Raw genomic sequence first — 14,753 nt, forward strand, 5'->3', positions numbered from 1 at the left:
CAAAGAAGAGTAGGCAGCCATGACAAAAGTTTCTCCTTGACAAGTGTACCAGAGCAAGTGTTGTAAATCTCCAGTGACAGTGCTTTGCAGTCATTGAACAAAATGTGCTGCAGTCTACCTTGCTTCAGTGTTTTAAAGAATGAAATACAACATGGAGGGTGAATTATGAAAAATATTTGTAACAATGCTTAAAACTTCATTCAGCACTGTTTGTATGTTGTCACTCCTTAATATAGCCTTTAATCTTAATGTAAAAACTATAAATGACCTTGTTTTATGGCTGTTGTTGGCAATTCTAATCAGATGGCCTGATTTTCAAAAGAACTCAGCTCCCATGTAGATACTTAAAAGAAATGTCCAGATTTTCAGAAGTCCTCAGCATGCAGCAGTTCCAATTGTTGTGCTTGGTACTCAGATCTTTTGAAAATCTGACCAATATTGTGCAGTACAGCAAGTTATTCACTATAGGAAAACAAGTTTTTACCTTTTCCTCTTGGCAATTCAAAATAATGCTGTCTCCATTTGTAGCTCCCCAAACACCTTCCACGAGTGCTATAAACCATTTGAACTGTTAGTTTACTACATTTTTGAAAAAGTAAAGTGATTTTGCAGTTGAATTTAGTTTCTTTAAATCTCTCATTTAGCAAAAGATTGTTAGTACCGATACCAAACAGAAGAAATGGAAGAGTGTTTATCTTGCCTTCTTATTTTTCACTTCTATAATAGCATTCAAAGACTGCAGAAGCAACATTTCCAAGACTAAATAGCATTGTAGGCTGGTTTGTTATAAAGAATTGTTCTTTGGAACGTTTGAAAGTTGCCTAGAGTAATTATTTATAAATATACAACTTCAAAACTTAAGTACAGAACAAAACATTTTAATATATCATGTTTAATTGTGCCAAATCAATTCAAACACTAACAACTGATCTACTTACTACAAAACACATTTTCTTGAGAAAGTACAGAAAGAGGAATGTTCCATTCACTATTATTCAAACATTATTGTCCATAGATGATGATATTAGCTGATTTATTATTGAAACTGGTGTTTTGCCCTAGTTACTTCATAACCAGTTGGCTAGCTAATCTCTCCACATTTTATGTAGTTCACCATGCAATTCCAATCCATGTATATTGGGCAACCCATACACACACCTTAAATCAAATCTGGTGGCCAGCTTCCATTGTGTGGGCTCCCAGCATAGTGTGTTTTCCTGGAACTGATGTACAAGGTGTCTCAGGCACACAAAATCCTGTAGATTGAGCGACCAGACTTAACTATGTGCCATCATGCTGACAGTTTAAAGTGAAGGTGCCCTGTAAAGGCAGCAGGGCCTCGAGTTCATCTGGAAGGTGATGAGGGGGCCCTGGATGTCAGTACAGAAGATCAGACCCTCCCAAAACTATTTCCACTGCCTCACTGACAAGCCTCCCTAACCTATTACGCTTCCAGCTTCCAAAGCCCACCTGAACTCCAGTGTATCAAGCCCTGACTCTACTACATGTATCAGCTGCCAAAACCTTCCTCTCCCCATCACCCAATTTTCAGGCACTAAATCTCATCACTTAACTGTTCCACAATATTCAGAACCAGCTTTTCTTGGTAGCAAACAGACATATAAACAATACCTTTTTGAACAATGCCTTAAACATAAAAGGGCTAGATTGAGCCTTTATGCTCAGCCCCCAACCATGGGGTGTCACTAAGGACTAGTCTCCTGCACTGCATCTGGTGAAGGTGCTCTGTGCTGACAGGAGAGAGCTCTCCCATCAGCATAATAAAACCACCTCCGCGAGCAGCAGTAGCGATGTCGGTAGGAGAAATTCTCCTGCGACATAGCCCTGTCTACGCTGGCACTTACATTGTTATAATGTACATTGCTCAGGGGAGTGGCTTATTCACACCCGTGAGCAACATAAGTTTATACCAACATAACCTGTAGTGTAGAGAAGCCTCAGGAAAGGAACTGTACCTTGAAGTCACAGTTCCTCCCCTCATCTCCACTTGCTCCAGAAGGGAGTAATTTACTGTAACCCTGGGAAAGCTTTGCCAGTTGGTAAGGTAGGAGCCAGTGGAGCAATGGCAGCCCTGGGGCTGTACGCAGCAAGGGAGCCAGAACTGTGTTTCTAGTAGCCCTAATGCAACTGTGAAGTGAGATAGGGGGCTTACTCTCCTCTCTTCTGCCCTGTGTGGTCGCATTAGGGCTAGTGTCAATCTAGCCCAAAATTAACTAATGATATTCTCTCAGAGAGAGAGAGTGCTGCATGCTCTGCAGCTGTTCTCTAGTACACGTACATACATTTAGTGTTTAGAATACGTGGCATGGTCTCCACTGGTTTCTTCCTGAGGAGATGGCTGGTTGCATTCTGCAACCCCAGAATCCCGGTTATTAGTGGTGCCAGCTAAAACACAAAAGCAGAATATAACATTGTAGTGCTTTTTAAAATTGCACTTAAATTGACATTACATCCAGTAGAACTCAACATTTTTAGCTGTAAATGCTCAATATAAAATAACTTTAGTTAATACAAACCAGTTTTCCCCTCAAACAAGTCAAAGGCACTTGAGATAATGAGGACTATGGCTGTCTAGGTCAAGCTTCATATTTCAAACACCAGCTGATTTTGCTGCAGCCATGTCTAAAGAAGTGCAGCGAGACTGTTTTAAAATGGCAAAGGGCATGAATTTCCCTCTTGGCAAGTATTTTAGGAATTTAAGCGCATATGAAAACAGGATTGTAATGTGAGCTGTTTTACAGCCTTAATGACAGTGAGCCTTATCGCATGCCCACTATATACACTTTCAATTCTAAAGGTGCAAAAGCCTTGACTGAATAAACAGACCATAAAACAGAAGGAAATAAGTAGGAGACCTCAGTTCTTAATTCATAATGTTGATTTGCTAGTTTGTATTTAAAGTTCTCTCCTTTTCCCACATAAGACAATTCTTTCTTCGGCTATGGCTACACTAGAGAGCTTACAACAGCGCAGTTGTAAACTCTCTAGTGTCGCTGCTCTAAGAAGAAGGGAGAGAGCGCTTCCATCAACTTAATTAATCCATCCCCAATAAGTGGCTGTCCCGCCAACATAGCACTGTTCTTTAAAGAAAAAAAACCTGTTAACGGCTTCTGCCCTCAGATACTACTCAGCACGAGCATTGGTGGGCAAATTGGGAAAGTTAGCAAGAGTTACAGCATAGTATCTCTTATGTCAAAAGAATTACTGTGATATTAAATTTTATAATAACATGGTATATATTACAAGTCACCATTATAAAACCTGACTGAGGAATGAATACAGACTGTGGTCATTTAGCTGGAAGGCCTACGATTCAAGACTCTGTTGTTAGCTGAGGAGAAGCCTTTTCTGCTATGATATTTGTAGCTCCCTGTGTCTTGGAATTTCCATCAGGCCAGACGCTCAGTGGCATATTTTTTCCTGTTGTACTTTTCTATATCAATTTTCTCCTAATTACTTTACCAAAGACTACAGGAGGAGCCCCTGTCACCTTGACTGCCCCAGTTTGACCTGAGTCCAGCAGATCCCTTTGGACAAATGATCTAACAAAGTAAGTTTGAACTTGACAAGATCCCTGTGGGTCTGTCTGCTCTGATTTTCAGTGGGTTTTTCACTTTGTTTCTTCACTATTTATTAGTCTTTCACCGGATTTGAAACCAGAACAAAATGCATCTTGAAAAATGGAATCAGACACTGTTTAGTTTCACTGTAGCCCCTCTCATTACTTCTGTATCTTCTGCTGAAATGCTATTTTGTAACCTACAGAAATAATCCCTCACTGATTCACCGTTGATAGTCCTACTCCCCCTGAAGCTGAAGTACAATATGGCTGAGTCAATTTTCCCTAATCCCTAACTCTGAAAGAAAAAAACACAAAAAAGTGCTAAATGAAGACACTGGCCATTTAAGATCGATACCGGTAAGTCCTGTACTTAGAATCAAATTCTACTATCAGGTACATGTTGGGGTGTCCCACTGATTTCAATGTCAGCTCCAGGCAGGTACCTGAATGCAGAATTTCTAACTATTCAGGCTGGCTTATAAATAGCGATGGACCAGAACTAGAAATTGAACCCTGATTCTGAACTAGGACTCCCAATCCATACCCCTAGTATCCTGGAACTCTAGAAAAGTTTGATTCAAGAGCTGACCTTTATGGCTTAGGCTGTCCCTGAAACTGGCCTGAGCCGGAACTTCTAATCCAACAAATATCCCCAAACCCAGGAAAAGTCTGAAACCAAACCTCACTCTCTGGGTCCATCTCTGTCTCTAATGATTGATTCAAATGAAATAATGTTGATGATTACAGTAAAAATCCTCACAAACTCTCAACTGTTCCACATACTATGACTAGCTACAATCACTATTATTTGATGCAATGAAGATGATGTATTCTTCTATTTACTCCTCACCTCTACTCGAGATACTGGACTTTTTCCAATAGGTGTAAGAAACGGATATTATTTGTAAATCAGCTGTAACAAGAACACGGCATTTAATCAGATTCTCATTTTTCCCTAATAACCCAAGCATTGAAATATAGAAGTGCACATACAAATATTTTGAACTAGAGCTTGAAATAACCCAAGCACTTCATTCTATTGAAACTGGTGATTTATTCTTTGAGCAGTTCTTCCCTCTTGTGGCCACAAGTGGCTATATTTGGATAGAAAACTTGTCTGAATTTTTAAAAAATCATTACAGACATACCTGCCATGCCCCAAATGTGGGATGCAACATGTGACAAAGACCCAAACTGAGAAATATAAAAAATTATTCAAGCAGTAAATGTAAATTGCTGTGGGATATAGCCCTTTGGTGTGCACAACTTTCTGTGATCTCAGTTTCTGAAGAAATAATTATTACTGATGTACATCATTTTCAACTACAAGAGTGAGAGGCCACTATATTTGTGTGGAATGTATGCAACTTTGGGATGAAAATTAGAGCCATTTGAGAGGTTTTATTACAGATAATAAAGGTCAAATTCTGCTGTCCTTCCAGGCACAAAATTCCCGTTGATTTTAGTGGGCCATGATATATTTAGTAAGGGAGATACAAATGCACAGAATTTACCAACCAAAGTGAAAACAATATAGTTGAGAGCTTTCGTTGTATTTTACATACCAATGAGCAGGACACATCAGACATTTGACCATATAAAACAGCTCCCTGAGCTCTGATATGCTTCATGCATAATATCGCTCACCTCGCACTTACTTACCAGATGTTTCCTTTGGTGTTTCAGCTAGAAGTGGCAGGGGTGGTGGAATGTAGTGAATCCCTGGCAGAAAGCCCGGAGGTATAAACTGAGGAAGAGTAGGGTAGTAACCTTGTTGGAAATCTCCACCTGCATCTTGCATCTGCATGAACACATAAAACAAAGCTTCTTCAGTCTAGATATTGTCTTAACCACCCTATCAAACCACCACCCTCACTTCCAGACCAAATGCAGTGAAATCAGTGGCATTACATATGATGTGTTAAAATGAAAGGCCATAATTTACTTCACTGGTCAGTATTTTTCTGTTTGTTTTTTTATTGTTAAAACCCTGCTCCAGGGGAAATCATAGAATTTTTATTCAGGCAAAACTTCATTGAAGGCAGCCTACCTGTCTAATATAAGTTTTATACCAGCAATGGAATACGAGTGTCTGAGTAAAGACTTAATGATTTGTCCCAAATATACCTGCAGCATAGAACACAATAAATGCAGGAAATGCTTGTTATTAATGAGACACTGAATTAAAATCCATATTTCCAGGTATTACTAACCCTGGTTCCATAACTAAAAAACAGCAGCTGTTGATGACTTATTTCCTGGTTTGTATTAGGGATCCTTAATGCCAAATGAGTCATAGGAAACTTTATGAAAAGTCAGTCATTACTGTGCACATGCAGGAGCCACTTTTAATCTGCAGCTCAGTTGTTTCCTGTTTTGTTTTTTGTTTTGAAGTTCTCATAAAAGTGAGCATCTGTTAGCAATGGCTGGAGACTGGCAGAATAACACATGGAAGTAGGTACTTATATGCATGCATAATTGGATTCAAGAGGGACAAAGTGGGTCCAATATCTTGTACTGGACCAACGTCTGTTGATGGAAGAGACAGGCCTGGTCTACACTAGAAAATTAGGTCAATTTCACTATGTCGGTCAGGGGTGTGAAAAGTCCACACCCCTGAGCAGTGTCCTTAAACCAACCTGCGTCCATGGGTAGACAGCATAAGGTGAACGAAAAAATTGTTCTCTCAACCTAGCTACCACCTGTCAGAGAGATGGATTGCCTACACTGAAGGGAGAACCCCGCCCTTTGACATAGACACTGATTCTCAAGCAGCAGTTTTCAGGGGTGCCACAAGGGACTGGGCTTCAGCTGCCAGGGCTTGGACTTGGGGAGGGAGTGCCACCGCCACCCCTTGACTCATCTCAGAGGGCACCCAGCCTGTCTGGGTTGGGGGTGGGGCGCAAATCAAAAATGGCAGTGTCACTGCAGAAGAGAGATCTCCCCCTGCCATCAGACGGGTCTGCCTAACAGCCAGTGACTCCATGAACAGGCAGCAGCTAGCCAAGGAAATATACCGCTTCTCTGCTCTGTTACATCAGGACTTCAGGGAGCAGGGCCAAATGGAAGGCAGAAATTTGGGAGCATCCCTCTACACTTTGCCTCTGGTTGATGGTCTGCAGGTTTGTCTATAAAAGCTTAAAAGTTTCTGGGTAAAAAACGGTTGCGAACCACTGGCGTAGGCAGTGTCTACACTGAAGTGCTACAGCAGCGCAGCTGTGCCATTGTAGCATTTTAAGTGTAGATAAGCCCAGAGACAAGTCTTTGAGCTATGGCAGGCTCTTCAGGGCTGGGAGAGGTAATTAGAGTGTCAAAGCTAAATACAAGGTGGAACAGATTGTTAAGCATAGGTGTTAACACATGTTGCAAGGGACCATTGAAAATGGAGTAGGCTATTAACACCTCTGCAGTAATATGACAAAGATGAGTTAGTAGGTTACAGATTGTTATAATGAGACATAAAACCAGTGTCTCTGTTGAGTCCAAGATTCTTAGGCCTTGACTACTGTACCACTTATGTTGGCAAAATTTATGTCGCTTGGCGATGTGAATATTCCCATATTATGGTATATGTGGTAGTGTGCTTAGAGCTGTGTCGGCGGGAGATCTATTCCTACTGACATAGCTACCGTCACTCATTGGGGGTGGTTTAATTATGCCGATGGGAGAGCTCTCTCCTCTCGGCATAGAGTGGCTACATGAGATCTTACAGTGGCACTGCTGCATGGGTATAGCTGTGCTGCTGTAAGCTCTGTAGTATAGACATAGCTTAAGTCTCTAGCAAAGTTCTGAATTTAAGCTCTCAGGCTCATCTTTTGAAGGTACTGTGCAGGTTTCCTTTGAGGACAAGGACTGAAGGTATGTCTATGTTGCAATTAAACACCAGTGGCTGGCCCATGTCAGCTGACTCAGGTTCATGGGGTCAGGCTCAGGCTATGGGGCTGTTTAATTGCTGTGTAGACATTCAGGTTGCAGCCTGGGTTCTGGGATTCCTGAGATTCCCTTCCCCGCTGACCCATTCCTCACCAACTTCCCCTTCCAGCTGACCTCTGACTAGGCTGTTCAAAAATGTTCTGTTGAAACTGTTTTTTGATGGAAAATTAATTTTCAGTTGAACACATTTTTTCAGGTAAAGTGTCTACTTTCTGCAAAAAATTTCAATTTTTGTTGAGAAACCAAATGCCCCAAACCAGAAATATTTTAATTACATATGCTGCTGTAGCGACTCATAAGCAAATGTACTGCAATTCCCATGTCCCCATTTTCCTCTCAGGGCAGTGCTCCTTGGGACTACACCTCCCATGATGCACCAAGGTAGTGCATCCCCCTACAGGGGAGACCAGGGTCATTGTGAGAGATGTTGTTCAACCAGGGAGCCCAGCCTATAGATGAGAATGGGATTATGGAGCACCTGAAATACAAATCCCATGAGACACCACAACAGCATTTCTGAATCAAAATATTTCAGTTTTTATTGACATTTGTTTTTGATTTTTTGCCAAAAAATCAAAGTTGTCTGTTATGAAATTAGACAAAAGCTAATTTCTTTCCATTTTTGTTGACGTTTTCTGCTGATTTTTTTTTTAACCTGGCCTCTACTCCCACCTTCCAGAGCAGCAGAGGGAAGAGCAGAAGGCTCACTACTTAGCATCACATTTCTCTCTACTGTGTCATAACTGCTTGGCAAAGTTTTCACACACACTGTTGCTCTCAAAGCAACCCCTCAGTCTCACACAGAAGCAAGATTCATAAGCTCTCCTGGGAATCAAGTTAAACCCTCTTTGAAGGATTTGGTGGCAGAATAAAAGAAAAATGACAGGGAACCAGAGAGATTTCCTCCCTCTCCAAAAAAAAAAGATACAAAAAATTAATACAGAAAAATATGAAAATACAAGCTTTTTATCATATACTGGTATTTGTGAAAAGCTATTGATAATAATAGTGATCTCCTTTCTAAAGCACTTTGAGCTCTACTAATGAAAAGTACTATAGGTATAAATATATTATTACTATTATTCTTATCTGTGTGATTAACAATACCTAACTATTTTAGATTGGTGGGAAAATCCATATACTTTTCACCATTTATGCTGTTAATTTTTTTAAAAAAGAATTTAATTTTTTTTTGTGCAGTTCTCTCAGTTTGGAGGCCCTAAATCGATTAATCCATTTCACTTTTCATGTTTCTTGTCAGTGCCACTTTCTGGTTCCCACACAGTAGCACACTGCTGCACATTTGGCTTGCAAACATGCAGGGGAACACAGTTTATTTAAATCCAAACAAAACACTGCTTTAACTGTTTTTGTTTTGTTTTTTTAAAATTTGCCAAGCCCATTTCTGTTAATTGTTAAAATATTTTTATTTAAAAAAAACAACAACCAAAAAGGCTGCTGGCAGTGTCTCAGATGTCAGGTTTTTGCCACAATGACCTAAGATACCATACATATGGCGATAGCAAGAAACATTTAAACATGGATCTACAATTTTAGGGTCAGATTCATCCCTGTCTGATGCAGTGGCAGAAGAGAAGTTATTCTTGCTGCTCCTATTTTGCTGTTGCTAGAGGCTAAGACATAGGCTAGGGCAGCTATAGAGATCCCTTAAAATGTTCCTGCCTGTCATAGCCCCAGGGGGTTGCAGCAGATGGGAATCACAGTCATAGGTGCCGACTCCATGGGTGCTCCCCGGAGGTGGGATGGAGTGGGGGCGGTGCCTGGGGCAGAGCGGGGTGTGGGAAGAGGCGGGGCAAGGGTGGGGGTTTAGTGAAGGGGTGGAGTGGGGGTGGGGCCTGGGGCGGAGCAGAGGTCGAGCACTCCCCCCCCGGGGGGGGAACTGAGGAAGTCGGCGCTTATGATCACAGTGTAGTAGTACTGCCTTCTCCCACACCGGATCTGCCCTCTCCCAATTCTGGCCAGTTCCTGATCTGCCCCACTCTAGATCTTTCTTATGCCATAACTTCCACCATGCAGCCAGTTGTCCTGGGGGGGCAATCCCAATTATATTAAAAGGATTTCACTGGGGAACCCAGGAGATGTTTTGTGATAGCTATGCTGACACAAACTGCTCACATTTTAGTGGTTAATTTTCCCTCCGAATCTTTATCCTTCAAGCCTTCTGCACACAGAAATGCCACCGAAGTCAACAAGAGCTGTGAGCACAGAGGGCTTGCAGAATCTGGCCCACAACTTTGAACCCATTTGATTTTGCTAGGTTCAGGTCAGACCTTTAACATTATTATTTGTTTCTGTTTTGATCAGCTTATGTATCAAGATACCACTGAAGTAATTAGTGTCCAGGCTAACTTGTCATGGCTGCTCTAATGGCAAGATTGCATCCTACAATACAAAGAGCGATGTATTCGGTAGCAATTAAAAGAAACCACTACTTACTGACAGAGGAGCAGCACTCCCTGGTCCATGGTTGCTAGGGACAGGTCTGAAACCTCTTTGCAGGGGGATCCTTGGAGATACTGGTGCTCCTCTGCAGCTGGGCTGATTGATGGCAAAGCCCATGGGGAATGGGTGGTATGAGTACATACCAGAGTACCCAGGATAGAGTTTTGGACGTTCTCTCTCCAGGTATTCTGGGCTGACAACACATTCTTGAGGCAAAGCAGGATGGGCTATGAAACAAGCAGCAAGGAAAAATAAAAACAAACAAGCAAAAATATCACTGCTAACAGTTTGAAGGTAAATAGAGAGTCATGGTGCCAAAATCTGTCCTTAGCCAGTGCAACAGAAGGCAGAATCTGGCCCTTTGGTTTTACAGTCACTTCTTATTCAATTTCTTTTTTTTTTTAAATTTGAAAATTAGTATTGGGAAGGAAAGAAGGGAGCTCAACAGTGATGGAAGACAGGTTAATACAGCTTTGGGAGAGCAAAGTCTGCCTTGTGCATCCTGAAGCAAGTGTCAGCAAACTACTGATTGCAGAATCTCTAATACTTCTGCTGCTGTAACAGGTATGACAAACAGCTTGATTTCTAGTTTCCTGTGGCAACAGTTAGAAAATAATCACCTTTTAGACTTGTAAATCAAGTAAAATTTAATACTGAAATCAATGAGCGAGAATAAAGAGCTCAGTACCCTGTGATAGCTGTCATTTCTACAGAGTTGTTTGCAGTGTTGTAACCATGTTGGTCCCAGGATATGAGAAAGACAAGGTAGGTGAGGTAATATCTTTTATTGGACCAACTTCTGTTGGTGGAAGGGACAAGTTTTTGAGCTTCACAGAGCTCTTTCTAGACCTCAGGTCACCTGCAGAGCTGTGAGACTTGAAGCTCCACCAACAGAAGTTGCTCCAATAAAAGATACTTACCTCACCCACCTGGTTTCTCTCATTTCTACAGAGTTAATTTTCAAAGAACCACTGTATTTTGCTATTAAAAAAGATCTTGTTCACAAAGTGATCTTCCAAAGTAGTGGAATCCCCATCATCTATGATTAGACTATATCTGTGTCTCAAGGCCTCATCCATTCAAATCCCTCCTAAAAGCCCACTTTTCCTGTGAGGCCCATACTCATAAAAATTAAATCATCATTGGTAGATGAGGCAGGGCTGGAACTATCTAAAGCCATTCCTTCCTCCCCATCTCCCAGGGCATCTGCTCTTTCTTGTGTTGTCTTCTAGATCATTAGCTCTCCAGGGTCCCAGTCGAATGACTACTGTGGTCAGTGGGAGTTTTAATAAATAATAATAATGGATTAGACAAGGCACACCGTACAGACTCTACTGTGTATAGAACAATGTCAGAAGGGATGGACTAAATGATCATAGGAATTTCCCATCTCTACATTCTATTTTCTGTTCTTAAATACAAAATAAACTTTTACGTCAACTGATTCCAGCCAAATCTAGTCTGTGCTACATAAATCCAGCCCAGGAGCTTTCCTTCTCTTTTTTTATGTTGCTACCATAAAATGCCTGCTCTAAACAACTCCAGCAGAAACTCCCCAATTTATCTGTACTTTCTGTTTTTCTGTGTTTTTTTTTTTCTTTTTCTTTTGCTGGAGGGCATGTTTGTAAATGTAAAAATAATAACAGCTCAGAAGAAAGTGCTCAGGGTGCTCTACTGAATAATCAGGATCCTGTCACAGACTCATTTCCCTCTTAAACAAGGACTAGTAGTGTGAATCTATCTTTGCAACAAGGAAACAAGCTGAGGAGCTGCCTACAGTGGTTCCTGCAGCTACGAAGTCCATGAGCACAGCTTGGAAACTTTGCAAAACCAACAATAAGTGTAGCACTGCATACAAAACACACTTGCCTGAAAACATGTCCCCGGAACGGGGAAGTAGAGTGAGAGCAGCTTCAACAGCCCTGGGGAACAGGTCACTTGGGACCTAAAGATTTCTGAGACACTACACAGGCATGGACGATGGATGGACAGACACTGACCCCAACAGTACCTACTGATAGATGGACAGAAACTGAATGATGGACACAGACAGACAGATGAACACAGAGATAGAAGTTAATCATCTTGAGTGGAGGCCTAAGCAACAGACACCCCAACGCTGAGCTGGTTCCTACCAAAGTCCCCGAAGAGCGGGGAGCTGGGAGCAGGTAGTGCCCTGCGGGTCCTGGTTCTGCTGCTGCTTGCTGCTGGGGTGGCTTTGTCTCCTTCACACCCGGCCACGTGGCTGCTGTGTTCAGAGGTGTTGGGGCCAACTGCAGGAACCTTTTGACCTTTACCATGAACTGGGGTGCAGGCCACAGGCAGAGATGTCTCTTTGGGTGGGGCATCCGGGTCCTGCCCCTGCATTGCCTTCTGAGCCGCCATGATCTTCTGGCGCTCTGTGATGAGCGCACACTTGTCGCAGGGGCAGAGCTTCCAGCGGCAGTGGCCCGTATGGCCCTTGACTGGCACCACAAAGCCATGGTTCCGGCAGCGGGAGCACTTGGGGGTGCGCAGAGCTGCCTTCTCTGCCATCACTGCCACCTCGGCCTCCATGGCACCCTGAGCCAGGCAGGCGCCTAAAGCTCCGTGTGCAGCAGAACTTGAAGAAGCTCAGCACGGGGGCAGGGCGGGGCAGAGCCTGGGGGTGCCCACAACCACTAGCTACAATGTCACAACTGAGCCTGCTGGCCTTTCTGCAAGGAGGAGCAGATGAGCTCTGCTCCCAGTAAGAGGTAGTGTGCATAGATCTCAGTGCTGCTGGGACAGCAGCAAGTGAGGGAAGAGCAATGCTCCAAATATCTGGGCAAGAACAGTTCTGCACTTTCCGGCAGCTGGCATCTCCAGCACTGTGGGGCCCAGACCTACTCTGAGATAGAGCCCTCCATTCCAGCAGGGCTAAGTGGGCAGATCTCCTGCTGGGGATAGAAGTAAGCACTGTGCTGGGGTTGTGAGTGCAGCATGTTGACTTTTGTCCCTTTTCCATGCACTTGCAGGTCCAAGATGTGACAGTGAATCAGGGTGGTTTTGAAAAGAAGACGTACAGGGCCAAGTTTGTAAAACCATGACTCCTGATTCGGCACAAGCAACCATTTGTGGGCACATCCCTTGCATTTGCATGTGCAGATTGGAGGGTAACACACCTGATTTACACATGAAAAAGCAGTGGTTGCAAAAGGGTATTTTTGGCCATAAAAGTGGAATTTACTTAGGGTCCTTTTAGGGTTGCCAGTATTGGTAGGACATATTCCTGGAGGTTTTCGTCACATGACATAATCTTTAATTAAAAATGAATCTTTAATTCCTCGAGACTCCAGGACAGTCCTGGGGGGTTGGCAACCCTGGGTCCTTTCTGCCTTTCATTTAAAAAGCAATCTCCCCCTTTTGATACCCACAGTTATCATCATATTTTGCATGCATCTTATTATACTGGAATCATTATTTCAGTTCCTTTTTGCAAACTCAAATGTATTTTTCTTGAACAGGAGGGAGAGTCTCACTCCTTCAGTAGAAAAAATACTGATTTCCCATTCTGTTTTTTACAATGTTCATCTTATCCAGTGTATCATGACGAGGGCAGAAAGCATGTCTAATTCCTCCAGCCATCCATCTCCCTTTGTAATAATGCTCTAGTTTCAATATTGCTTGTAAAACTACCCGTGTTGTTACTGTTCCACTGGGTTAGCACTAGTATACAGTAGCCCATTTTCAGGGCAAAGCTAAACCCCAGGCAATGGAAGGGAGAATACAGCAAATCTTTTTCAGATGAGAAGAGTTAACCTTGTGACCTTGTGGTGAATCAGTGGCCTCTACATTTCCTTCATTAAAAGAAAAAACTGTTTAAAGTAAAGCAACAGTTAACCATAAAATAGTCCTTCATTTACGCATCAGCTTCAAGAGCATTGTCACAAGGTGAAGTATGCTTGCTGCTTTGTGAGAGTTTTAATAAGCAATAGAATATGTTTCAAAGTGACATAGATCCTTCCTTGCAGGGATTGTATGCACCTCCCACCCCCTCTGGGTGGAAATCGTAACAAAAGCTGTTGACTTTGAAACTAGTCTCCTGTCAGACACTTAGGAGCTTTTGAAAATGCCATCCTAAGTGACTTTCATGTGTGAGCCCCACTGAGTTCCACTGGGGCTTCCGTCTTAGCTTAGGGAAAATTTTCAAGAGTGCTCAAATGACTTAGATGCCTAAGTCCCATTGAAATCTGAGAGTTAGGTACCTAACTTGCTTTGGCACTTTTGAAAAGACAGCTATTGAAACCTTTAGGTGCCCAACTAGCTTTGAAAATCTGGCCTCAAAGGGTATGTCTACACTGCAATAAAACATTGGTTTGTCAGGCATCCGGTTTTTGACCGGAATACCCGATCAGAAAGGGACTGTCGGATCTGGTACGCACTGCTGACTGGGCCTTTAAAAGTCTGGTTGGCTGCCTGCAACAGGGCAGGCAGGGTGCATGCCAGCCTCTGCTTGGCTCCCGGGAAGCTGTCAGCATTTCCCTCTGGCTCCTAGGTAGAGGGGAGGCTGTGGGGGAGGTGCTGTCCCCGACCTGAGCTCCAGCTGCGCAGCTCCTATTGGCTGGGAACCCCAGCCAATGGGAGCTGTGGGGGCACCACCTGCAGGCAAGGGCAGCACGCAGAGACGCCTGGCTGTGCCTCCACCTAGGAGCCAGAGGGAGATGTCGCTGCTTCAGGGAGCCACCTGAGGTGAGCACCTCCTGCACCCTGTGCTCCATCCTGCACCCAAACTCCCTCCCAGAGTCCGCGCCCC

At 43.0% G+C, this 14,753-nt stretch overlaps 1 protein-coding gene across 1 annotated transcript; it reads right to left on the bottom strand.

The window, feature by feature from the left end:
* Positions 1–2,305: 2,305 nt before the first annotated feature.
* DMRTB1 (DMRT like family B with proline rich C-terminal 1) lies at positions 2,306–12,535 on the bottom strand. The gene is made up of 4 exons (XM_038414325.1): positions 12,115–12,535; positions 9,974–10,206; positions 5,246–5,384; positions 2,306–2,406 (listed from the first exon to the last, which is right to left on the bottom strand). The coding sequence occupies exons 1-4, from the start codon at positions 12,533–12,535 to the stop codon at positions 2,306–2,308; spliced, it is 894 nt and encodes a 297-aa protein (XP_038270253.1).
* Between the last annotated feature and the right edge of the window lie 2,218 nt (positions 12,536–14,753).

Source organism: Dermochelys coriacea, chromosome 8 (assembly GCF_009764565.3).
Source record: "Dermochelys coriacea isolate rDerCor1 chromosome 8, rDerCor1.pri.v4, whole genome shotgun sequence".
Classification (NCBI taxonomy): Eukaryota; Metazoa; Chordata; order Testudines; family Dermochelyidae; genus Dermochelys; species Dermochelys coriacea.